Genomic DNA, 26,832 nt, shown 5'->3' with positions numbered 1-26,832 from the left:
AAAAAAACAATGAGAAGTGAATCAAAGCCTCATCATGCAGAACCTCTTCAGGCCGACTGTCCACCAGTGGTTGTGTTTTTGGGAGCAGGTCAGAACCAGGAGCGGGTTCTGACCCACTCCCTGGAGTGGGTCAGAACCAGGTGAGCTGCTGATCCCTGGAGCGGGTCTGGAACCAGCCGAGCTGCTGGTCATGAAGCGGGTCAGAACCAGCCGAGCTGCTGATCCCTGGAGCGGGTCTGGAACCAGGCGAGCTGCTGGTCCCTGGAGCGGGTCAGAACCAGGCGAGCTGCTGGTCATGAAGCGGGTCAGAACCAGGCGAGCTGCTGGTCATGGAGCGGGTCAGAACCAAGCGAGCTGCTGGTCATGAAGCGGGTCAGAACCAGCCGAGCTGCTGATCCCTGGAGCGGGTCTGGAACCAGGCGAGCTGCTGGTCCCTGGAGCGGGTCAGAACCAGGCGAGCTGCTGGTCATAAAGCGGGTCAGAACCAGGCGAGCTGCTGGTCATGAAGCGGGTCAGAACCAGGCGAGCTGCTGGTCATGGAGCGGGTCAGAACCAGGCGAGCTGCTGGTCATGGAGCGGCTCCCCTCTGCTGACGACTACAGTCAGCAGTAAACAGTGTAACACTCTACAGTTCATTTAGAGTCTTAAGATTATTGTCGTGGATTGACTATGGAACACAAATGAACAAATGAACTGTATTCATCATCATAATTTCATTGAACCCAGTCACACTCCATGAATCGCGCTCCCGATTACATTATAGGTCCGTGCACGCGTTTACGATGATTCCCTATTGTCCGTCTAGCGACTCCCACCTGTGTGCGTGTAAATTCCTCCCAAAGTCAAAAGAAACAGAAAAAATGGAATGATCTCAACCCCGTCCTTCGGGTTAACGTCAGGGAGTCTCATTTTTCTCTTGGTCACTTTCCAGCCACGTCCTTCCCCAAAAGAAATTAATAATAATCCCCGTGGCAGAATTTGGAAAGGTCCGCGTCAGATGGTAAATGGTAAATGGCGTATACTTATATAGCGCCTTTCTTCCTACAAGGACAAAGCGCTTTACAGTCACAGACCCATTCACCCAGTCACACGCCCATTCACACACACATTCACACACTGGTGGCGGCTCCGCTGCCAAACACAGGCGCCCGCCTACCCCCAGAGGCAAGGTGGGGTTCAGTGTCTTGCCCAAGGACACTTCGACTCATGGGCGTGCAAGGCGGGAATCGAACCTGCAATCTTACGATCATGGGTCGACCGCCCTACCGCTGCACCACGGCCGCCTCCTCTGTGACTCCCGATGGTCGGTTTCCGGGGTATTCCGTGCGTGCTTGCTGTTGGAAGGGCCCTCTTAATCTCCCTTTCCGTCTTGTCAGAGTTTGAACTCTCCTTAGGCTTCCAGCCCACCTTGTCTGTTCCTTTTTAACCCGGAAACCATTCCGTGTGTTAACGCACCCCAGCTGATCGCATCAGCTGTGAGGAGTGACGTCAGCGGCATCCCCGGTACACAAAAACCCAAAATACACACATTCACTAAAATAAAAGGAAAACATAGGACCTCTTCACCTCATGGGGTGTAAAATACAGAAAACATGATACATTTATGTGGCTTTGTCACAACAGGAAAGATTCATATCAATAATTTGAATAAACAGATTAAAACCTAACGGGCTGAGAATTAAGATTAAATCAAATCTAAATGTAGACATTTTCTAAGTAAAGTTCTGTGTGATCATCGACCTGCCTCACCGCCACGACTCCAGCCGGCGTGTAATCCCAACAATGTTCTGACCCAGGTAGGACTAGGATGGAGAACTTTAAGAAAATGGACGTTCCTGAAGAAAACAGTACATTTAATGACACCTGAACAGATTTGTTTGCTTTCAACGACTTTACCAGAAGGATTCATATGTAACCAGGAATTAACAAACAACAAAGTCTCAAATGTGGCGAGACATCCCAGAATAAACACGCCGTTTTTCCAAAAACCTCCTGATCCAGATGAGAAAAACAGTTGAAGCTGATTAACTGCTGGTTCATTACAACATAATTGCTGGTTTTGTGGCCTCTAATGAAATAGTTCTCATCTGAACCCAATAAATGACAGAGGATCAAAAAAAAGACCATCTACTCTAGAACTTTAAAAACCAGTGATGCCGTTGACAAAGACTGTTGCTGCTCCGTCTTTTCATTTCTGTGGGAAACTGATCCAAATGGCTCTTTGAGAGGGAAAGGCTGCAGACCCCTGGTCTATACCAAGACATTCTTGTTAAAGGGCAACACAACAGGACAGTTGTGTTATATAATTAATATATTATTATTATTATTATTATTATTATTATATAATTTTTATATATGTTATATATAGAATCAATATTTATATAATTATATAATTCTTATATATAAACCTTTTTTTTTTTTAAATCATGGCTGCCTAAGGTTTGCTTATCAAAGGTCGTAGACCACCTCAGCGTCTCTCATACATTTTCTCCAGCTCTATCAGCTGTTCTTTCAAGGTGGCGTTTTGTTTCTGCAGAGGCTGGAACAAATCAGATTCTTCCCTGTATTTCTGATCCAGCTCATCTGCAGAAACACCAAAGTTTTGGCGGATGTGTGCCCTTTCCTTGTGTAGCTTGACTTTTACAGTTGATAACTCAGAGGTGAGGACTCTGTTTTGTTCGGAGACAGTTTGCTGTTCAGCATTTGTTGCAGCAAATATTTCCTTCAAATCTTTGATATTTTTGAGGTTCTCCTGTCTTTAATTTCTTTGGTGAAATATCCATTTTGTTGTTCCACAGTGTGAGTGTGACATTTGGCTTGATGGTATTCTTGTTCCAGTTGGTAGAGTTGTTTTTCAGTTGACTGTCCAATTTCTTCAGGAGTTCAGCATTGTTGTGTCTCAGTCCTTAAGATTGGTGGTAATGTCCTGGTACTGTTGAACCCAAGGTTTCATCGTCTGGTACTGCACAGTCAGTTTGAGAATTTCAGAGTCAAGGCTGGAGTTCTCGTCCTCCAGAGACTTGGTTTGTGTGAGGATGGAGGCATGTTGTTGTTCTGCTGCTGCCTCCTCTCCTCACAATGTCTTTGGAGGTCTATTAGCTGGTTCTGGAGGACGGTGTTTCTATCACACAGGGTTTGAAGGCGATCCTTCTCGTCTTTGAGCTGAAGTTCCAGATGTTCAAGGGCCACGATGGTGGTTTGGACCCTGTCAACCTCTTTCTGTAGATCAGTGTTCTCCTGATTGAGAGCTATGGCCATGAGCTTGACTTTGATGAACTCGATAGATAACTCTTCAGGATCCCGAACTCTCATCTGGAGTTCCTGAAGAGTGTCCTTGAGGGTGGTGTTGGTCTCTGTCAGGAGATGGACTTTTTGCTGTTGGTTCTCGCAGCGGTCCTCCAGAGGTTTTTGTTCTTGGATTTTCTTGCTGACACGTTACAAGTCCTTTCCCAGCTTCTTGGTGAGTTTGGTGGCAGATTTCTTTGTCTGGGAGAGTCCAGCGAAGGTTTCTCTCAGATTCTTCTTGCCTTCCAGCTCAGCGGCGAGGGTTTGTAGCTGGCTGGTCAGCGAGACGTTTTCCTGGACTCTCTTCTGGAGTCTGGAAATATTCTGTGTGAAGCAGTGTGCGGTGAGGTTGATGACTGGTGAGGCACCGACTCCTCTGGAGTCAGATTTACAATGAAAGAACTAAATATTTCACCATTCATCCAACAGCAGCTAACAGCATACATGATACACAAGAAAATATTTGTCCTACAGAGAATATTTATTTTATAGACATGGATAGAACACTCTTCTTGTGTATAAATTAAAGTATACAGATGTGTTCAGCACACATTTGACCCTCAGTAACTATTTCTGGTATTTTTCCAACTTCTAATTCTGGAGCTTTAATCAGTTATCATATGTTGTCTGTGAAAATGATCATAAAAATAAAAGAAATGATTTTACTCACATTTTTTTCCACTTACTCCCATGTTATTTTCAAAAAATGAACATTGAAAACATGTTTGGCCTTACTTTTTGAGTCATTGCGCCGATATTTTCCTTTAGTTTATATGAGTTTCTCCCTCTCAATGGAGAAAGACGTCTTTAGTCTGTTCTGTTTCTACGGCAGCAGTGTAGCTACAAAACAGCTGTCAGCTCACGTCTGCCCCCTGCTGGTGAGGCATGCCTCACCTGAAGCCTTTCCTGCGGGTCTATAGCAGGCCTTCCACCGCACGTCTCTGTTAACATTGAGTCCTGCAGTCAGACATAAGGCACATCGCTTCAGAGCCTCACCTGGAGTTTTAGCTCCGTCTGTGATCACAACACTCAAATTCTGTGATTTTAACCTCAGAAACTGTGGAAAACTTGTTGAGTTGACTGAAAATGTATATTTAACACAAATCAGTGGAAAATAATATTTACTTGATTTACCTTTTTCTATTCTATCACGATTATGACAGGAGAGGCTGTGCCTCACTTGCCTCACCTGACCGCACGTCACTGCTGTGAGGTAGCTCTCTTCAACCCCAGAATCTCCGAAATGGTGGAAGAAGGCTGACTCCACTCCCAACCTAGATTTAAAAACTGCAAATAAAGGGGTGGGGCTGGGGAGACGGGCTCAGCGAGGGAAATGTGGTCTTGATCTGTGATTGACAGTGACAGTGAGGTTAGCTTGAGGTAGCTAGATGAATTTTTTATTATTGTCTCGATGAAAATCTGAATATTTCTATTTGGATCCCAGTTTTAATGAAAAACACCTATACCAGTCAATGCTCCTGGAGCTTCCATTTACTATATGCTGTTGTATCAGAATTTCTTCAGTCCAAGCTTACTCAGAATGTCTTTTTAGGATGGTGTTCTGCTTGGTGCTGTTGGTGCCTACGACTGGAATGGTGCTGTGTTGAAGGAAACCAAACTCGGTAAAGTTATTCCACCTAAATCTTCCTACCAAGAAGAGTTTCCAGAGGCTCTGAAAAACCATGCAGCCTACCTGGGTAAGTGCAAGATGTTATTTTATCCGTCTTCCTTTGTACTTTACTACACAAAGACAGTTTTTCTATTGTTTTTGAACTTTTTTTTTCATAAATCTGAGTGAGACAATGTAATAGTAACCTCTTTAAGATTTTCAATTCAATTCAAATTTATTTATATAGCCTAAAATCACAACAACAGTCGTCTCAATGGGCTTCGTAGCGCTAATTGTAAAGTGAACATAAAATCAAAAGGATCATGAATACTTAGAATTCAATAGGAAAATACTAAATAGAACCAACTAAACAGACTAAGCCAAACTGGCATCCCTGCCCTTAGACCAGGGGTCGGGAACCTTTTTGGCCGAGAGAGCCATAAACGCCACATATTTTTAAAAGTAATTTCGAAAGAGCCATACAATATTGAAGCGTACCTTTCCCACACTGAAGCACGGAGACTTAACTTATTTTAAGGTTCTTCATTCTGGTTACTGCAGACCGCAACAAACGCCGTACAATTAATTCAGCAACTCCTCAATCTCTCCCGCCGAGACGAGAGAGAGCGCTTCTCCCAACTTTATATTCCCCCTCTCCCGCTCCCATTTCCCTTATTTGGCCCATAGCTGAACCCCATTGGTCCAAATTACCTAACAACAGGCTGAGCGACAGAACTGAGAGCCAATCAGATCTCTGCTTGATGCGTTCATTGAACTGCAGAATCTTTAACACGGCCCAACAGCCACCCAGTCCAAGTCAGTAAGCAACGATATGTTTAAAACTAAACATACAAGTGAATGTGTGCATTTGATGTAATTTCAACATTTTTAAAGTACAATAAGTCTGTGGATTCTTTTTTAATAACATTGTTATGCTGTTGCCAATAAATGGTGAGTATTTCTCGTGGTAGTTTTGCTGATGATTTAGTAGTCAAGTTGATCCGTGGTGAGTTTCTGCTTCATGCAGGCGTTGAGACTTTAAACGTGATCGTTGGTTGGGATGAATGTTCTGTAGATGTGAGAAAGACGGGGAGCCAAACACACACTCACACGCTGCAGTGAGAGACGGACAGCGGGTTTTACGTTTTTACAATCCCTCCGCGATTCACCTGCGGCCTGTCCCCACAACACCTCAGCCCCACCCTCTGCTTTCTCCCTCACACATCCCGTCCCCGCAACTGCGCGCTCTTTCTCAGAGACGGGAGCGCGCAGTTTTAGGCACGGCAATTCACAGGTTTCCGGCTGGTACAAACTCTGTGAAATAATAGATAATAGTAAACTGATAGTGCCTGCGCAGATTTTTTTCTCCAAGCACCGCTACTACTGCGCGCCTCTGGCATCGCATCGCGCCCGAGAAGGACTGGACTAATGAAAAAAAAATTATAATTAAAGATTTGTCTGCGAGCCACATGCGACCATCAAAAGAGCCATATATGGCTCGCGAGCCATAGGTTCCCGACCCCTGCCTTAGACCCTCCTTCCTGGTAAGGAAAAACTAAAAAAAAAACGGAATTCGGAAAAAATGAAGAAACCTCAGGGGTGTCCACATGAAGGAGGGATCCTCCCCCAGGACCGACAGGCGATTTACCAGAACTCATAGAGAAGAATTAACTTATCTAACTACAACTACATGTTTAAATAGTCCAGTAGATGAGCTTCATCCAGATGGAGTGGGGGCTGGCTGGGGGCGCCAGACGAGCCAGAGACAGGATCCACAGCCAGGTGTAGAAGCAGTAGTAGAGGCGAGCCAGAGACAAGGTACAAGAGCAGAGATGAGCCAACTGGAATCTGGAAGCACTCCCCCTACCCCAGAGTGGAGAGGGAAAGAGGGACAATACATGAATCGCACTGCACCAAACAGAGGCATGGAGAACTAAATGATGAATAATGATCAAGAATAAATGAGGGTAGAAGTAGATGAGAAAAGAGGACAGAACCCCAGTGCATCAAAGTTACTCCAGCTTCAACTTCTAGCAGCCTACTGACAACTAATTGTAATTAAATGTAATTTAAACATATTGACAGTAAGTTAAATATTCTCTGAATACTAGCTGGTCTGGCAGTAAGCCTGTCCAAAAAGGAATAATTTAAGTCTAACTTTGAATGTAGAAACTGAGTCGGCCTCTCTTATATGAGCTGGGAGTTTATTCCATAAGACAGGGGCTTGGTGGCTAAACGCTCTACCTCCAACCGTACTTTTACTAATTCTAGGAACCACAAGCAGTCCTGCATTTTCTAAGCGAAGTGTTCTGTTTGGGTGGTAAGGGACTATGAGGTCTTTGATAAAGGATGGGGGCATACCGTGTACGGCCTTATAGGTTAACAGGAGGATCTTGAACTCAATTGTAGAATTCTAGGTTTGACAGGATTCACCATCAATGCAGCTGTGAAAACATGACCTACTCCATGTTACAAGCACGCTCACAGTGATGCAACAATTTCTAACATGGAAATGTCTTTAAAACCTGTAGACCACTTTGGGTGGAGAGAGAAGGGACAACTGTATCTGCAAATAATGAATGACCTCTCCCCTCCTTCAATTATTATTATTATTTTTTTGGTTTCAGGTTACTCTGTGAGTTCACTGGTTTCCTCCCGTGGCTCTCAGTTCTATGTAGCTGGAGCTCCAAGGTTCAACCACACCGGCAAGGTGATCATCTTCACCTTGAAGAACAGTGGAAACCTGACCATTCTCCGAGCACTGCTGGGGGAGCAGGTCTGACATCACAATAAATGTGTTCACTGTTTATTCTGAGTGCTGGCTCTGACCATTTCTCAACACAGGCTAAAACTTTGCCCTAAACTTTTACAAACATATTTTTAAAATTCATGTTTGCTTTTGGTTGCATAAAGTCACACTGATGTAGAACTCATCTTAAATTGGCAGCAGTCTGAGAGCAGACAGAGATTACTGTGGGAATCAACCCTTCCAGTGGGCTTTTAGGGGTGAGATCCACCTCCAACTGCATCACCCCAGATTTCTTCCTGGGAAATGACCAAGGTTCAGTTTTACTTGTGTTAGCAATTTTTCAAATCACAGAGCAGATAAACATTTCCAACCCGGATCAGTGGAAAGATTTGATTCTTGTTTTATTTCCCTTTATCAAAATGTTTAATAAAAATGTTGCACTTTTGTTAAAAAAAAAACAGCTCTTGAACATCTGTTGAGACAGATGAGACCTACGAGACTGAAGGAGTTAGTGATTATGAATGAGACTGAAGAAATTGTTATGCCTCAGCAATTCATAACATGGGGGACCTTTAGACTCGGTACCCTGGTCTTTGACTCTGTCTTTTGCTGGACTTACTAGCTTTCTGATGACCTCCCTGAGGTTTTGTGGGGGTACCATATTTGTGGGCCCGGTTTGTCTCTAGGTTCAGTGGTAGGTGATGCTCAAAAGTCCCAAGAGGGCTGGTGGGCCTTTTGGGTAGGTGGTTTGCCCTGGTCCCCGGCCATGATTGGGGACTTAGTATGGTGTTTCAACTCTGCCATAAAGTGAAAGGGCGTAAAGACAACTGAGCGGGCGTATTTAGAAACTGAGTGAGGAACCTTACAACATCGCAGACGCAATTCTAACCGAGCGACCCCGCATTTTACAACTGCACGGCTGCATTTCTAACTGAGCCGTGATCCAGCGCGGTCAGTACCTCTTTGCGTCCTCACCAGGATTTACGCTCAGTGTTAAGGGGGCGTTTTTTTCACTTGGGGGCGGTAACCTTTCTGGTTGATCTGATTGGCTGAAATTTGCATGTCAAGTCCGGCAAAGCAGCGGGGCGAAACTTTCATTTTTCAGAGCAGGGGGGGCTAACAAGCGGCTCTTGAGCTGCTTGCAGCTCTCTGCCTTTTAGCGTAGTTTCTGAAAACAGTACTTTCACAACCATAAGGTGAAAGTCTTACATTTTCTCCAAAATGTACAGAGCTGCCCTAATGTGTTGTGTGACTTTGGTAAAGAGGACCTAGGAAAGAACAGCATGAGAACGGTACAGAGAGAGGTGAGGACGTGAAAGAAGACACCCCCCCCCCCCCCCCACCAGTACAGAGGTGCGAATATGTGCATAATGCAAAACAAAATTGTTTTGGAAACCATGGAAATGCAAAGAGACACGATTATGAAGCACAGTTTAAACTGCAAGCTATCAGCTACGCGGAGGAACACGGGAATAGAGCAGCTGCAGTTCGGTTAAATTAGGTCTTCACAGATTCGGATTTCATGCTTCAATAACTCTTCTGATAAACGTTCAAATGTGTCAACAAGTATCTCAATCCTTTTGTATTAACACAGAGAGTGAACTATAAAAGCATTTTTAAAGAAAAAATATCGTTTTTATTGCCTTTTAATCAGAATTGTTCGCTCTAAGCAGTGAATGCAGACATGCAGCGAGGCGACTGCCAAGGGACCGTCAACAAAGTGCGTACCCTGTGAAACACCATTCTGTAAAAATCAGTTAATTTTAAAAAGTGAATACATGTCTATATTTATATGAACTGGTAATGAAGACTCGTGAGCATAGTCATGCTAAATCATTATTATTATTATGCTAAATTTAGTGAGAAAGTCAATCTCTATTGTATTTTATTGCATATAGTTTTTGAAATTGAATAGAGATATGAATCATACCATAAATAATAACTCTGAAGATACTAAAGCTTCTGTCACCAAACCTCCTGTACTGACTAATCAGGACCTTATTGTCCAACTGCAATAAAGATTATGTCATAATTCACGTTGTTATTGTTGGGAGTTTTTCATATTAAAAAATTGATCAGATTTGGTGAAAAATCCTTAATAGCTTTGAAGATGCTGTAGTTACTGACACAGAACTTACTGTACTGACTAATCATGTTCTTATTTTCCTACTACAACAAAGATTATGTAAAAAAAATCTTCAGAGCTATTGAGGATTTTTGACCAAATCTGATCCATTTGTAAATATGAAAAATTCCTAAAAAAAACAAGTGAAATATTGACATATTTTTTATTTTAGTATGACAATAAGGTCATGACTAATCTGTACAGAAGGTTTGGTAACAGTAGCTTCAGTATCTTCATAACTACTGATAACTTTATTCTTGATTCAAATCTATTAAAATTTGAAAAAGTAAATGCAACAAGACAAAATAAAGATGGACTTTACTACAAAATATTTATTGTAACACGAATATGCTGACGAGTTTTCATTACCAGTTCATAAAAAATATAGACATTTATTCTTTTTTGTGAGATTATTGATTTTTACAGAATGGTGTTTCACAGAGTTTACACTTTGTTAACGGTCCCTTGGCAGCCGGCTCGCTGCTCTTTCTGCATTCACAGCTTGAAGCGAACAATTCTGATTAAAAGGCAAAAAAACAATCTTTTTTCTTTCGTAATGCATTTGCAGTTCACTCTTTGTGTTAATACAAAAGGATTGAGATACTTGCTGACATAATTGAACATTTATCAGAAGAGTTATTGAGTCTGAATCTGTGAAGATCTTTTTAACTTTATCTTCAGCTGCCAGAGAATTTAAAATAATGAATCCATGGTTCGCAAGTGAAGACGCTGGAAAATCAACTCAGACAAGACAAGACAAGACGACGCAGCAGCAGCTGAGTTTCCGCGGAAAAGGAAGTTGCCTGTGTTGGAAGATCGACTCGAGGCTGAGTGCAGCAACTTCCAGTAGGTGACAGTGAAAAGCTGTCCATCCTCCACTCCCTTTAGTGGGACGCAGCGCCGGCGAGTTACACCAAACTTTGGGACTGCAGGACTTAAGCTGGGGCTGACGCGTCTGCTTTCACTGTTCTTTGGAGCCGCATAGCAAAAAGACGGACTCTGATGATGAGGAAAGGGAAGCTGGCAGGTTTGATGGAAATGTAGCCCAGCTGTTTCAGATGCAGAAGATGAGGACTTTGATGGATTTTAAATGCTGATTGATGACTGAAAAAATAAACCACAACCAACTCAGTTTTGTGCTCACTACCTTTTAAAACACACACCAGCATGCACGTTTCACCGGTATGTGTGTTTACATTAAATACAGAAAAAACACTCAAAACTGAAACGGCCCCGTTTAATCCAGTGCTGTTGTATTGCAAGGAGAGGAGGGGGTTATGAGAAATAACATGGCCTTAATTGCATGTGTTTGTGTGAGTATGTGGTGTGGCTCTTTGACTATCACAGTTTGAAATTTCGGCTCTTTGTGTCAAACTTGTTAGTGTCAGAGGCTTTAATAGCATAAAAAACGTTGGATGTAATGTGGATTCAAATGTAAACCAACGACCCAAGACCAAGCTAAGAAAGTGCAGTGGGTTTTTTTGTGCTGTAAGCTTTTATCATCTGAAAATCACTGCATTTTTTACCCTTTTAATCAACGTTACAGCCACCGTTTCTTTTCTATTAAAGCCCCAAAAAGAAATTCCCGCCCCGCTGCCTCGCTGCACTTGACATGCAAGTTTCGGCCAATCAGATCAACCAGAACGGTTACCTCCCCCAAGTGACAAACACACCCCTGAATACCGCCCCCCTGGTGACAAAAACGCCCCCTTAACACTGAGCGTAAATCCTGGTGAGGGCGCAAAAGAGAATTGACCGCGCGGGATCACCGCTCAGTTAGTATTGCAGGCGTGCAGTTGTAAAATGGGGGGTCGCTCGGTTATGATTGCGATTGCGGGGTTGTAAGGTTCACTCACTCAGTTCCTGAATACGCCTGCTCAGTTGTCTTTACGCCCTTTCACTTTAGGGCAGAGATGAAACGCCATGACTTACCTCTTCAAGGGCTGATCACTAAGCCCTCTTCCCCTCTGTTGTTGAACTACCTCATTATGGAAGTCCTTTAGTCAGCTGCTAGTGTGTGTGTGTGTGTGTGTGCGCGTGTGCGTGTGTGCGTGTGGGAGGGGTGGGGGTAATGATGGGGGCTAACACTTTATTGTCTGCTGTGGGAGTAATCATCACGGGAGATTGGAATAGATTTGCACACAAAAAACCTAGAGGTAAATATACTACCAATGCCCACTTTAAAGCAACCAATTCCCATTGTCACCGGCTGGCCTTTGAGCAGTGGGAGTGTACGAAGTTCTCAGAGGTCAGGTTAAATTAGTAAAGATATTTATGTGTCCAACACATTCACAAACGCAAGAGACTCGCCACTAAAATTACAGGTGGTTTAAATACTAATTAAGCATACCATCTCCTCCTTCCTGGAGGGAGGTTTACCTTTACTGAAATCTACAATTCATATAAAAACGGCTAAATTCTTTATTCTAAATTCCTTAAACAAATTCTAAAATCCAATTCATTTTTATTACTCTAATTTAAAACATCAAGTAGAAACATTAAAACAACAAATATCTCCCAAATACAATGACTCCCCCCTCAGGCCTCTGAATAGATTCTCCCGGAACCTTAAATATAGCTCTGTTCCTAGGGGAAGGGTTTTGCTGGAGCACACTGGAAAAGACAAACACGAGTGAGTCCATCTTACAGTCACATCTTAACCTAATTATAATTAAACTAACATTCCTTTCTTCCAGGTAGCTGCCAATTCATCTACACACCACACAGGAAAATAAAATCATGCAAACCCCAATAAACCCTTATTCAAACCTATAAAATGTGACATTTATTTCTGTTTTAAATGTTGTTTTTTAAAATGTTGTGTGCCCACGTACCATACCTATAACTTTAATAAAGTAACGAAGGAGATCTTTGTTACACCCATCAATAAAAATCAACCCTTTGATAAACATTTTCAAGTTCTTTCCCTTAAAAAGATGAGAAACGTGTAAATGTCATCATAGGTAAACCTCAACTATGAGACACAAAATGAGAAAAGAAATCTAGAAAATCACATTGTCTGGGTTTTAAAGAATTTATTTGTAAATTAAGGTGGAAAATAAGTATATGGTCAATAACAAAAGTTCTACTCAATACTCAATATTGTACTCAATACAGCAGTCAAACATTTTCTGTAAGTCTTCACAAGGTTTTCCTTTCCTACTGTCGCTGGTATTTTGGCCCATTCTTCCATGCAGATCTCCTCTAGAGCAGTGATGTTTTGGCCCATTCTTATATGCAGATCTCCTCTAGAGCAGTGATGTTTTGGCCCATTCTTATATGCAGATCTCCTCTAGAGCAGTGATGTTTTGGTCCATTCTTATATGCAGATCTCCTCTAGAGCAGTGAAGTTTTGGTCCATTGTTCCATGCAGATCTCCTCTAGAGCAGTGATGTTTTGGTCCATTCCTCCATGCAGATCTCCTCTAGAGCAGTGATGTTTTAAGGCCCATTCTTATATGCAGATCTCCTCTAGAGCAGTGAAGTTTTGGTCCATTGTTCCATGCAGATCTCCTCTAGAGCAGTGATGTTTTGGTCCATTGTTCCATGCAGATCTCCTCTAGAGCAGTGATGTTTTGGTCCATTCCTCCATGCAGATCTCCTCTAGAGCAGTGATGTTTTAAGGCCGTCTCTGGGCAACACAAACTTTCAACTCCCTCCAAAGATTTAGCTAGGCCACTCCAGGACCTTGAAATGCTTCTTATGGACCCACCCCTTCGTTACCTGGGCAACGTGTTTAGGATGGTTGTCATGCTAATGGTAGGGGAATCTAAAGAGTTTAACTTGTCAGTTTCTTATCATGGAGCCACAATGCTAACCACTGCACCACATGCTATCGCTGATCAGGTTCAAACTGAATTCTCCCTTAAAGATGTGTACATTGGCCCCTCCTGGATGACTTCCCCATTCAAGGGTGCATTTCTGAAAGCCTGTTTTGTCAAATGTTTTAACAGAAAGCTAGTGATTTCATTGACATCAACTTTTGGACCCCAAAACTGGTAACTTAGGGCAAAGAAAGTTTTGTTTAGTCTTTGGGGACCTTGAGAAGAAGATAATTCTGTGATAGGGATCTATGCTGATGCAGAATTTTCTTTTCCTGTTTGATTTCTCAAGATTGGGTCATACTTCGGCAGTGAACTGTTATCCATGGACATAGACAACAATGGATACACTGACTACCTGCTGATAGCAGCACCAATGTTTTACAAAGGCGGCTGGGAGAGAGGCAGGGTCTACGTTTACTCAATCAGCCCTCAGGTAAGCTCTGATTTTTAAGCTGCTTTGAACGGTCTGTTTGAGTGTGCTTTCAACCCTTGTGCTATCTTAGATTACCCCAACCTTACATTGATGTGTTCTCCCTACCATGACAAAGGTGGATAAAGGTGGAAAGATTTCATGTAATCCATGGACACCAGTGAAGATCACAAATCATTGAAGAACAAAGGTTCAGAGCACTGTCTAGTGGGTCTAGATGACCCAATTCCCAACATTAAAGTGCCTAGGATAGCACAAGGGCTACAGTACTGGACCTGTATTTTTCTTGCGTGACATATTTCACAAAAGGCATAGTCCTTTTCTCTTATTGCCATAAGTCTGGAAAAGTTTTTTAAAAATGTTATAGGAAGCAAACTCCTTTTTCTTCTGCAGACGTCCTTCATTCTTCAGGAGGTTCTGGAGGTTTCTGATCGTTCTCAAAATTCTCGTCTGGGTTCATCCCTGGCTCAGATAGCTGATATGAATGGAGATGGCTGCAGTGAACTTGTGGTTGGAGCCCCACTGGAGGATGACCACCAGGGGGCAGTCTACCTGTTTTACAGCCTGAACAAAAGCATCCAGCCAAACTATAAACAGGTAAGCAGTTTGGGAAACTGTTTTGTTTTACTTACTTTTGGAAATTCAAAAACAGTTGTTTCCTCGCTACTGTTTGTAGGACGTAATCCCATATTTGTAATATCACTGAATTCCAATGAGTTTCTGGCATTCTGTATTACCCATAACTTACTTCTTCTCAATACATGTTGAAGTGGAACATAGCAAATGTTCTTCAAAGCAGAACAAGTATAGATAAGGGACAATGGCTTGCAATAATAGCTCCTCCCAATATGTGCATTTGTGCTAGAATGGAGGGAAAATGCCGGCGGAAGAAAACGTGAACACCAAACTTACAAACAACCCAGGTCTGTTTAAAGGTCTGGAAGATGCCAAGGGATTAGCTGGTGTTATCTGTGGACACCTTGGATCTGTTAATATTCAGGCCCATTTTTCTAATTTACTGTTGCCATTAATTCTTTCTCTCAAATTCAAGATGATGAAAACAAACATCCTTATGGAACAGAGAAGCGTTTGTGCTTTCAGGAACTTTGAAAAATGAGAAAATGACAGCAAACCTGAAGCCCTCGAGCCTCAAGAACACTTTAACAATAAGTCAGACTTAACACTGGATGGTTGAATTGCAGATAGTAGAGAAACATACTAAAAAGTCAGCTGTGGATCCAGCGCTCAGCCTCAACCTTAAACCATCTTTCTCATCCTGTTGATCATTTCTGTGACGTTTCTGGTTCCAAAAACTTACGTTTTCATTCAGTCACTCCACTTCTGGGGTCAGCTTAGTTCCCTCAACATCCACTTTTAACGGTTCTTCTGGCAAAAAGCTTGGAGAAACATTAAGAAATACATGTTTTTTTTACTGCTGAAAGTGTCTCCAAGACAGCAGTAAGTATTCAACCATTTTGTGTTTTTTCTTCCTTAATAGCAGTCAGAAAGTGTGGAAGCAGAAATGGTCCTGTCAGTGATGACTTTGAAAACTCTTCATCTGTTTCCCTAGCGTATCTCTGCAGTAGGCTTCGCTGCAGGGCTGCAGTATTTTGGACAAAGTCTTCATGGAGTCCTTGACATCAATTCAGATGGACTTGTAGATCTTGCAGTGGGAGCTTTGGGAGCTGCTGTCACAATCATGTAAGCCCACGGCATGTTTAGGATATTTCTGAAGGAGATTATCAGGAAAGAGGGAAGCCTGCAGTTCCTGGTCTTCTTTTCAGTGAAGCCAGTCTTACAAATCTATAAATGTAGGTTCTAAATCTAACCATGACCTTAAAGATCACTTGTGTTGGAAAAGATTCTGAGGGAGTTCATCTCTCAGAGAAGATGACTGTAAAAACAAACGAGTGTAAAATGTGTGGTGGCAGAAGCCATGTTTGTCGGCGTGAATCCCGTCTGGTTTCAGGAATAGTTTGAATTGGTTGCCGTCAATAGCCATCGGCCTGTGTTCAGGTCTCGTGGCGTGGTGCGGATTGAAGCCAATCTGACCTTTCAGCCTGAGAAGGTCAACGTCTTCAACAAGGACTGCCGACGAGGAGGGAAGGATGTCACCTGCATGAACGTGACCGTGTGTCTGAGTCTGGACAGGAGGGTTAAAACTAAACCACAGACCAGAGCAACAGTGGGTAGGTGGAAGCTGACCTGCAGTTTCAGTTGCACTTTCATCTCTTCATTTCCTCAATATTTTTTAACTCCGGCAAATTCTATGTAACACTAAATTAGGCTCGTCTTGGTTGATAGTTGCCAAACAAAACGTTCCGCTCAATCAAAGCTGTCGGACAGATGAAGCTCCTAAAAGATCTTTAATGCATTGATAAACACGACCATCCCTCTCGAGTACGGACGTTTTCTCTTTGTTTTAAAGGAGACAACACGACTCTCTCCAATGAAAATGGTGTTCTTGGTGTTTTTAATGTGTTGAAGCCTTTTTTCATGATGGAGGACATATTTAAAGACAAATAAGAATAAAATTGCATTTCTGAGTATTTCTTTATTCATATCATCCTTGGGTAATCCGGAGCAGACAAAAAAAAGCTTTTTGAAAAAACTTATTGCAGTGATGTAGGAGCTACCGTCGGCAAGCCATAAGTTCCCTGCTGTGCTCCATTCTGATCATCCACTGTCAGACCAACAGATCCATGGACGTCTGTGTTTTCCTGGTCTGAGCTGGAATCTGGATCAGAACTGGACGGAGGGATAGATCATGCCATTCTTGTTGGATACTAATGTTAGCTTGGCGTTGAGAGGGGCTGTAAGCTAGCAGGGGAGAGTGTAAACAAAGGGATGATGGGAAATAAAGGGAGGCTCACTCCACGCAAACTGCCCCTCCCAAAAACAGAGGTTAGGTTCTACAGAACTTCTTCCGCTCTACAGAAACTATGCCTTGGAAAATGACAGGTTTTTTTTCTTTGATTGAAAATGTCAAATTCATGATTAAAAGAACACTGGGAACACTTTTACATATCAGAAGATGATCAGAGAGGAACTACAACCAAACTTCAGATGGTGTCTGAAAGAAGCAGCTTCTAAGGTTGTCAAAGCTCACTGAACGTAGGTCCAATAAGAACACAAACTGTTTTAGTTATGATTTCATTAGTTAACTAGAACTGCCCTGATACTATAACTTTGACTTAACTATGGAAAACTGATATTTCATGGTGTATTCTAAATGCCTTCAGATGCAGAAAATAGGTTAAAACTGAGACCTTTACAGCAAATTTTGACTGGTAGTTTATGCATCGACACTCGAAATGCTATAAAATCACTAAACAATACATTTGATCAAGTTTTCGCAAATGTCTTCATCCTATTCTTTTCCAATGCATCCACAGATTCAGTCATCTTCAACATTTAGATTCTCAGAATAAATAACAGTTCACTCATTTATTTATTTTTCCCAAAAGAACACAAAATAGGAAATCCTCAAAATGATTAGAAAGAGTCCAAGGTGCAAATATGAATGTGTTTTGTTGATGAACCTTTTTGTGTAAAACTGTGTGCATTTAAAACTGCCATTAAATCACCACACAATGAAGTTTGATCAACAACTGTCACTCCTCCCAAAGCGTCAATCATTATATATCAGTAAAAAAGGTAAGAAAAGGTGAACACATTTGGCCTTATTAGTGTTAAATGAAGAAAATGCTACACAATGGATTTCAAAACAGCAGTTGATGTTTTTCACTTTATTATATGATGAATAATAAAAACCAAGGATTCCCTCTGAACTTGATTCCATTTTTAACATTTCTGTCATTTCACTGATTTCCACATTTCTATTTAATAGCTAAGCTTAACAAAGCGACCTGCAAATGAGTTGCACTACAAGCAAAGTGACCAATGAGGACATTTGCCACACAAATTGTGAAAACCTTAATGTTAGCGTCAATATACAGTCCAGCTCTTCCCTTGCCAAGGTGTTTTCTACAGCCTGGTGTTTGATGAGAGGCGACCTTCTCCGCGGGCGCTCATGGATGACCCACAGCAGCTCCTCGCCATTCCCCTACAGACTGGAGGTCAGATGTGTGATCGTCTGAGCTTCACCGTCCAGGTCAGACTGACTGCACTGGAGCAGCGCACGTTTGGAGTGATATTTTCAGAACCCAAAACTTTCTTATGTACACAGGAAACTGCAGACTATTGGCGCCCCATCGTGGTTGTCATGGAAACCAGGTTACAGAATCAGGATGATGGACCGGTGTTGGACCCAGACTGGCCAAGCAGCTGGAGAACCGAGGTGAGTCAGATTGAGAGGCAAGGAATTTAAAATAAATGACAGACATTTATTTCGACAGAATTTTGTAAATTAAGCTCATTAGTAACTTAGAGAAAACCCCCATGGTGCTTTACATAAGTGCATACATCCTGGAAGGAAATGCCAAAGGTCGGCTGAACAAATCCAGAATACTTAGCGGGGGCCAGTGGCAAATTATTGTACCTCTCTGGAGACCAAAGACAAAGGTTTAAGTTGTATTAATTTATGTGGCGCCTTAAAATGACCTCAGTCAAACAAGCTACCGTACATTAAAAGCTCAAAGGATTTTGATAAAATGATCAACCTGTTACGATTTTACCTCAGACCACACCTGAACAGTGATCGCCTTCATCGATTGTCTTTTACTTATAAAATGAAGTCTTTTGACTCAGATATGCATGTGCACATAAATATGGAGTCTAAGCAATTTCAGGCATGTTTCTCAGATAAAACGCATGTGTTACTCCAGCTCCATTTCTGGAATGGCTGTGAGCAGGAGGAGAACTGCACTCCGGACCTCATCCTTAACAGTCGCACCGACCTGAAGAACGCTCAGTGAGTCTTTTGTTTTTGTAAACACGTTTCCTCCCACATTTGACCCATAATCAACAGTTTCGGACAAACATTCCCATATGGCCATTACTTTTTAAACTGGAGTTTTAGCAGAGGAACTATAGCATGTGACTATATCATATGGATATATGTCATATACATCATGACCTCACTCAAAAAGGTTTGTTCTCTTGCAAATGCTTAAAGTCCCAGTCCAACTATATGCTTTTTCTATTGTCAAAGTGTTCTTTTAATTATAATGATGCAGTTTTTAGTCAAAATCTGGGTCATTTTTTAAGACCTATTTTCTGCAGAATAGCAGGAGCTCACTAGAAATTCATCTGTAGGTTGTGGGTGGGACTGTTGGCGTGGAAGTAACCCTCCACTGATATTCCATCATCCCTTTGTTTACACTATCTCCTACTAGCTTACAACCCCTCACAACATCAACCTAACATTGGCAGTGCAACGAAAACGGCACGCAATATTGGAGCAATCCAGCAATACAGTTCTGATCCAGATTCCACTCAGACGAGGAAAACTAAAAGGTTCATGGATCTATTTGTCTGACAGTGGATGCATCAGAATGGAGTGGATCAGGAAGACTGTGACCCGCCCATGGCAAACCGTGCATATTCACATGCTCCTGATCTAACACGATTTGAATAAAGAAATACTCTGAAATGCAGTTTTAAGACAGCGACTCTGGAGGAATATAGACTCCTGGAGGAAAATTTCGGGGTAGAAGGAGACAAAGCAACTATGTGAAGACTAATTGGAATAATGCCACATATGTTTGGGGTCAATGAATCAAACTTTGAAAATGTAAAGGTTAAGGTGCACCCAGGTGGGTAAAATGTTCCGTCCTGGGGGAGTTACTGATGGTTACAAGAGTATAAGCCAACATTCTCAACTCAACGTTTACAACTAAAACGGTACGTATGAAACCGTGCAAAATCCACATTTTCTGTGTCGGTCAGACAAATGTGACACAAGCCCAGTGTTTTAACAGCCCACATACTATGGTAAACATCATTCAACAGCTAAACCATATAGTGCAATTTCATTTCTGTCTCAAAGATCCAGCTTCAGTTGCTGAGGTGCAGTCATCTATTCCAAAATGTTAATGTTTGACTTTTTTCCCCATTCCATGACAAGACCTCCTCAATCTCTTCTCAGCTTCAGCAGCTTTAAAGACCTTTTTTCTTAGTGCTGTTCAAGTGATAAGTGTGCACTCCTTGCACATCTCTTGCGTGCAGCGTGACTGCTACAAGTGAGGAAATTAGCTACAAATGAGGAAATTAGACAATCGGGGCATTATTTGTGTGGGGGCCCTACGGGCATTTCTGTAACATGCGCAGCATTTGTGTGCGGTAAGGAGCCAGTACTCACACCTTACTAACAACTAGAGAGCTGCATAAAGGGCACAGCACCTTATGTGCACCTGTAAGTGTGTGTAACTTACATTAGCCTTACAAATACTTCACAGTACACTTACCACACACGTAAGACTGGTATGCTCCATTTTCTTGCGTTCCCTGAGGTGGCTGCACAAGCCTTCAGGGAACTGCAAGACACCTGCGCTTCCCTTAAGACGCAGCCGCTCCGCTCCAGGACCTTTTTACGGGCCTTTTTATGACCTGCAGTGCTCAACCCCCTAACAGGCTAATGTGACTTACGCTTTACTCCCCACCAATTCAGAGTTAAATTCCCTTTTAGGAACTAATATATCATGACATCTCGCCATAAAACTGTCAGGTCAAATGATCTTACAGATGTTTTTGATCCTCCAGATGGATGTGGCAGTTTTTGAGATATGACTTTTTTGGAAGTCTTGATTTTTCTTTCAGTCATTTTAATTTTTTCTAAATCATATTCCAATTAAAGCATTTCACAAAAACTGTCGCCCAACCCTGTTTGTCACAAAATCCTGAACTCCTGAAAAACCTTTCAGCCTTTCTAACAAAAATGTGGGCTGGATTCACGACATGTTACCATGCAGAAAGTTCAGCTGAGTCAGAAGAGCTCCCAAGGGTGCTCCATCATCTGGTGATGTGCTGAGTCAACAGATTGGACTGATTTCCTTTGAAGGCAATTCTGCAGCTGGAGGGGACAGACGGCATACTCCTTCTGTGAGCAGGATGACCCGCTGTTCGTGGTGGAATCGGGCCGGAGGAGGATGGTGGTGTTTGCTCGACTGGAGAACCAGGGAGAGAACGCCTACCGAGCTGCCATCCACATCTCCACCTCCCCCAACCTTCTGTTCTCCAGCCTCTTAGTTAAGGTGCCCATATTTTCTGTTCCAGCTCTGGTTACTGGGAGTCTGTGATAGATTTACAAACACTAAGATCTCCACACAGGGTCAGTCAGACATCCAGATTGAGTGCTCCACCACAAACATTACAGCCGCTTGGAGGAGCTGCAACATCAGTAACCCCTTCATGAAGTCACTGTCGCAGGTGGGTTCAAACTATCAGCATAACTACGTATTAGCTGCTTTATCTTCACAATGTAACTACAACCCAGTTGAACATTAGATTTCTTTCTTTGGTTTGTTTTAGCTGCCTGAGCGTGTGTGTGCACGTGCACATTTGCACATATCTGCACAAATGTGACACAGCTTTAGCCAGGAAACATGTCAAAGAACAAACATGATTTACATTTAGGGTTAGACGTATCACAAACAGGAAAGCATGGAAACTGGTTCCACCTGTCTAATGCATGAGTGACACATACGGGTGCTGCAGGTTTTGCGGTTGTCCGGGTCCGTGGAGGGTCGCAAAGTGGAGTGGCTGCTTATTTAAGGGAGCACATGTGTGTTTTGCAGATTTCCTTGAGGCTCATATACAGCCACTCCATAAAAGTGGAATGTACCATTGTTGTGTGTGTGGTAAATGCATCTATCACAGTTAGGCAAGCAGAACCACAAACACATCGGAGCAAAGTCCAGTGATTTACTGTAAAAACCAGTGTACAATAAACTAGACAAAAGGCAGAGCGGGTTGACAGTAAAAGCTCCAGCAGAGTTCTTTAAACACACTGATACTAATTACTGAAGACAAGACAGAAGACAAAGATGGTCAGGAGGGTCCCAATGACAGCGAGTGATCAGGTTCCGGTCAAAATGTGGTTCTCTGGCACCCACTGGTGATCTGCTGGACTTTAATCCTACCAATTGACAAGATATTACCGGTAGGTACCCTGCAACCCTCCTGGGGGCAAGTAGTTCCCTGATGGTGTTGGCTGGACCACCATCCATGAGACGAGGTGCAGGAGGGGATGGTGGAGCAGGCTGAAGATGTGAGTCTCTTGCAGGTTTTAGCTACTGACGTGTAAGACTGGATGGAAGGGATATCCAGCCTAACTGCTACAGGGTTGATGACCTTGGTGATGGGGAATGGACCAATGTAAAGAGATCAGTTTCTTTGAACCCCTTTTAGTGGCATATCAATAGAAGAAAGCCACACTCTTATCTCCTACCCTGTACTTTGGGCTACAACCTCATGATTTTTTCCAGGCCGCTTGATCTACTGACGTATTTGGTTCTCTGTTCAGAGCCCTGTGTGTGAAACCAAACCAAACCCGATGAAGGGTGTAAGGCACTCCTGCACAGTTGAACTTTGGACTAGTGTAAAGTTGGCCTTAGTCACAATAAGTTTTCCTTTTCCTGTTCTGTAGTTTGACTTTAACTGACTGATCAAACTGATGTTTAGTAAACCTAAACCCTCACTTTATCTAAGCTTTTGGCTTTGTTTTTTTCAGTTGTTAGATTTTTTGACTTTTCATATTTTAGTTTTGTCCTCTTTAGAAGTAGCTTTTTCATTCTGCAATTTCTTATGTTTTACTTTAATTCATAAGGTTTTCTTTGCATTTTTAACTTTATTAGTTGCTTTATCATCATCTTTTGATACATTTTCAGAGTGTTTCTAGTGGTCTTTTAATTATGATTATGTCATTTAAGAAGACACTGTACAACGATTCATTTCAAAAATGTTTCGATTCATATCATAACTTTTGGTTGCAGATACGATTCCTAGTCGATTTTGGATCACTCAGAATGATCCAATTCTCTGACCTAAAGTGGATCCAGATCCTCTTCATCCAAACTTCCAGCAGTGAGACTCAGACAGAAATTCCTGCTACTGAACAGTGAAGTTTTCCAGATTCTTGGATTTCTTCCAGATCATCATGTGTAAATGAAGTTTTTTTTCCTAAAGTTCACCACTGTTGTTTTTCCACATCCAAAGAATCCAAAGGGAACATTCTTAGAACATTCTAGACACTGGATGGTCACATGACTTTATTCAAAGGCTGTCCACACATTGGACTGGAATGATGGTTGATCTGTTCTTGATGACTTCACATGTGTTGGCTGCTGATGCACTCAGTCGTTTTTACCTTATAGTCAAATACACCTACAGTGATTCAATCCAAATGGTATTTTCCAATCTTGATTGCCCTTACTTCCCATCATCCATCTGTTTACATGCGCTCTCGCTAGCTTACTGCCCCTCACAACCCCAACCTGACCTTGGCGGTGCAACCAGAATGGCAGCAATATCAGAGCTATCCAGTGGACAGTTCAGTACCAGATTCTAGCTCAGACGAGGAAAACAAAGACAAACGTGGGCCTATTTGTCTGACAGTGGATGCACCAGTATTGACTGGAGCAGGAAGCTTGTGACCTAGTGATTGTAGATTTTACATAACTACAAGCTTTTTCCAACTGCATTTTTTCATCTGCTCCTGAATCACAATGATTTGAATTAAGAAATACTCAGAAACATATTTTTAATCGTAAATAATTTCATACATGTCCTCCATCTTAAGAAAATTGTTATAAGAACATATTAAAAACACAATTTTCATTGTAGCAACCACAATAAACAGTTCTGGCTTTTTTTGTGCAGGTATCTTTTCATCTGGAGTTTGAGTTCAGTCGTTCTATTCTTCTGGATCACGCACACGTTGTCATGGAAGCCTCTAGGTAAGAAAAGGCATCAGATGTTATTTGTTACTGATGAAGTCTGTCATAATTCAGGGTTCAGTGTTGTGCAAAAAATATTAGCAGCAAGAGTTATTCCAACAATCCAGAAAAAATAACTTTACACTTTCTTTTTCTTATTCATTCAAACTGCAGAGATTTCTTTTGGTTAATGCTTTCCCTTGTAAACCCACAAATTGATCAAGATCTGATTTCTTCAGTTACATTTGACTATATTTGCCTTAATACTTTAGTTTCTGAACTAATATTTTTAAAAAAACCAAGACAGCTTCATTGCTGCCAGGAAAACCAGGAGAATTTTCTATATTGTCCCCAATATTTGAAAATACCAGCATTTGCATATTTGTTCTCATTTTGTGTCAGTTTGATTTAAAAGTTTGGGCTCAAACTCGGACAAATGTTCAAACTGTCACTCAGAGTAGTTTGTTACGTCAGTCACTTCATCAGGCGGTCTAGTTTGTGAATAAGTATTTGTCTCCACTCATGTTGGGATCACTTTTGCAATTTTCATTTGGTTTGTAAAGATAAGTTACATAAATGGAGTCTTAGAGATACTATTAATCATCTTTTTATTACCACAATCAAACCTATATCCTCACAATCTGCTATATTGTAACTTTTGAATTAGTTAAAAATTGATACCAGCTCAATTCTATTTACATCAGAGACAGGAATTGAGTTTGGGATCTCTGTGATTGGTGGATTATTTCCTTTCTTGTTTTTCTCTTTGGAATTTCATCTGACAAATCTGGACACACATTTACAAAATAGTAATTGAAGCTGTTTTCTGCTTCATTCAGATCATAGTTTTGACCTTTAGATGTTCTGCTTATGTAGCCCACGCCACTATCCCATTCATAATGACATTGTCTAAAATGTAGGCTGCACGCTGGTGTAGTGGTTGGTTCTCTTGCCTACCTTCTTCAGGTCTGGATTAAGGGTGGTTGCTTTGAAGCAGATGGGGACAACCGTCTGGCTCAGTGATGTGTTGAAGATGTTGTTGAAGGCCTCTGTGAGTTCCTCACAGTCTCTCAGGACACAAACGTTTTCAGGATCTGTAGCTTTCCAAGCTCATATCCCTCTGTGGGAACGTCTCACTCTATCCTGGCGAAGGAGTAGAACCTGGTTTCTGGGGGGAAGTAAAGTATTTTCTGCTGGTGACTTGTTGTCTGCCTCATAGCAGGTGAAGAATTCATTCAATCATTCATTCATCTTCTACCGTTTTATCCCTTTCGGGGTCACGGGGCTGCTGGAGCCTATCCCGGCCACTTGTGGGCGAAGGCAGGGGACACCCTGGACAGTTCGCCAGTCTGTTGCAGGGTGAAGAAGTCATTCAGCTGATTTATCAATGCAATAGAGCTGTCACAGGCCTATGGAGGTGACTTGTGGTCTGTGATAGACTGAATCCTGGAGTCTCTGCTGTCACTGGGGTGGTCTGTAATCCTCCTGGAGTTCTGTCTCTTGGCCAGTCTGCTGTCTTGGGACAGGTTGGCCCTGGCTGTCCTAAGGCTGACCTTATCCCCAAGTCCAAGCTTTTGACACCGTTGACCATGCTGGCCTAAAACAGCAGATTAGTCAGCCTTGGATTGTCATAGAATGCAGTTGAGTGGTTCAAAAATTACCTGAATAACAGGACCCAATGCATTAAACATGAAGGTCTCTGTTCTAAGTTTGTTACTGTCCACAGGGGGTACCACATGGCTCAGTTCTGGGCCCACTTCTATTTATTTTGTACATTAATGACTTGGGTGAAAATGTCTCTGACGCTAATCTACATTTTTATGATGATGACACAGTTATTTACTGCTATGGATCATCTCTTGTTCAGACCTTGCAGAAAGCTTTTGTTGCAGTACAGCCTTCACTTATTCAGTTAAAATTGGTTCTCAATGCTGACAAGACAAAACGAATGTTGTTTTCAAACTCAAAGAAGGTCCCTGAAACAATTCCAATGGTGTCTGCCTTGGATGCAAATGTCATAGAGGTGGTTCATGAGTACAAGTACCTTGGTGTCTGGATTGATGTATCCGTCACATTTAAACCTCATATAGGAAAACTTGTAAAAAAAAACTCAAACTTGAACTTGGCTTTTTCTTCCGTAACAAGTTGTGTTTTTCTTTTGAAGTAAAAAAGCGTCTTGTCGCTGCAACTTTTTTATCTGTGCTGGATTATCGGTGATATTCTGTATATTAATGCCTCATCTTCATGTCTCCAAAAGGTTGACAGCATGTTTCATGCTTCCCTGAGGTTCATTACCAACAGTAGATCCATGATGCTTCATTGTGACTTGTATTCCAGAGTACAATAGTCTTCTCTGGCCACTAGGAGGCAGGGACATTGGTACACTTTGATTTACAAGGCCTTGCTTGGATTACTGCCTCCCTACAAGGAGACGTGTGGAATCTTTCTCCTTAAGATCTAAAGTCCAGCTGTGGCTTTCTGTTCCATTTTCTGCACAAATCGGGAAAAGCCTTTGTCCACTCTGCTCCTTTTGCTTGGAAAATGCTGCAGAAAGACTGGAAACTAACTGAACTGGTATTTTTAAATGTTTTTAAGAACAAGTTCAAAGCATCAGAGACTGAAACAATAACGTGCAATCGCTTTTCCTGATGTATGTGGTTTTAATGATGTTTGTTTTTTTTCCAACTTTTTTTATTGAATTTAAAAGCGTTAAAATACTGAACATATTTTCAAAAGGTAAGAATGATCGAAAGACAATACAGCTCTGTGTTTCCCATATCCAGGTCATGCGTATACGCACTCTTTCACACACACGCACACATTCACACAGGACATAATAGAGATCCAGTCTCTGCTTATGTGCACACATACAAGCACACACACATACAAGCACACACACACACACACACACAAAAAGGGGGGGTTATTTGTATGATTATTAAATTGAAATGCTTATATTTGAAGGGAGAACAAAA

The 26,832-nt window shown here is 41.9% G+C and overlaps 1 protein-coding gene across 2 annotated transcripts in view; it reads left to right on the top strand.

Moving 5' to 3' along the window:
• LOC101169424 (integrin alpha-11) overlaps positions 1-26,832 on the top strand; it is a 72,430-nt gene that overhangs the window by 26,504 nt on the left and 19,094 nt on the right. For both annotated transcript variants that reach the window (XM_023955519.2, XM_023955518.2), the window contains exons 11-22: positions 4,838-4,982; positions 7,522-7,670; positions 13,881-14,024; positions 14,415-14,618; positions 15,592-15,722; positions 16,038-16,210; positions 18,002-18,135; positions 18,211-18,321; positions 18,809-18,894; positions 20,983-21,175; positions 21,252-21,350; positions 23,802-23,878. In XM_023955519.2, the coding sequence (XP_023811287.1) occupies positions 4,838-4,982; positions 7,522-7,670; positions 13,881-14,024; positions 14,415-14,618; positions 15,592-15,722; positions 16,038-16,210; positions 18,002-18,135; positions 18,211-18,321; positions 18,809-18,894; positions 20,983-21,175; positions 21,252-21,350; positions 23,802-23,878 (1,646 nt within the window). The remainder of the gene's footprint in view (positions 1-4,837; positions 4,983-7,521; positions 7,671-13,880; positions 14,025-14,414; positions 14,619-15,591; positions 15,723-16,037; positions 16,211-18,001; positions 18,136-18,210; positions 18,322-18,808; positions 18,895-20,982; positions 21,176-21,251; positions 21,351-23,801; positions 23,879-26,832) is intronic.

Source organism: Oryzias latipes, chromosome 6 (assembly GCF_053564925.1).
Source record: "Oryzias latipes strain Hd-rR chromosome 6, Olatipes_Hd-rR_3.1".
In the NCBI taxonomy this organism is placed as follows: domain Eukaryota; kingdom Metazoa; phylum Chordata; class Actinopteri; order Beloniformes; family Adrianichthyidae; genus Oryzias; species Oryzias latipes.
The sequence above is the reverse complement of the archived record's forward strand: the minus strand, read 5'-3'. Positions and strand labels throughout refer to the sequence as shown.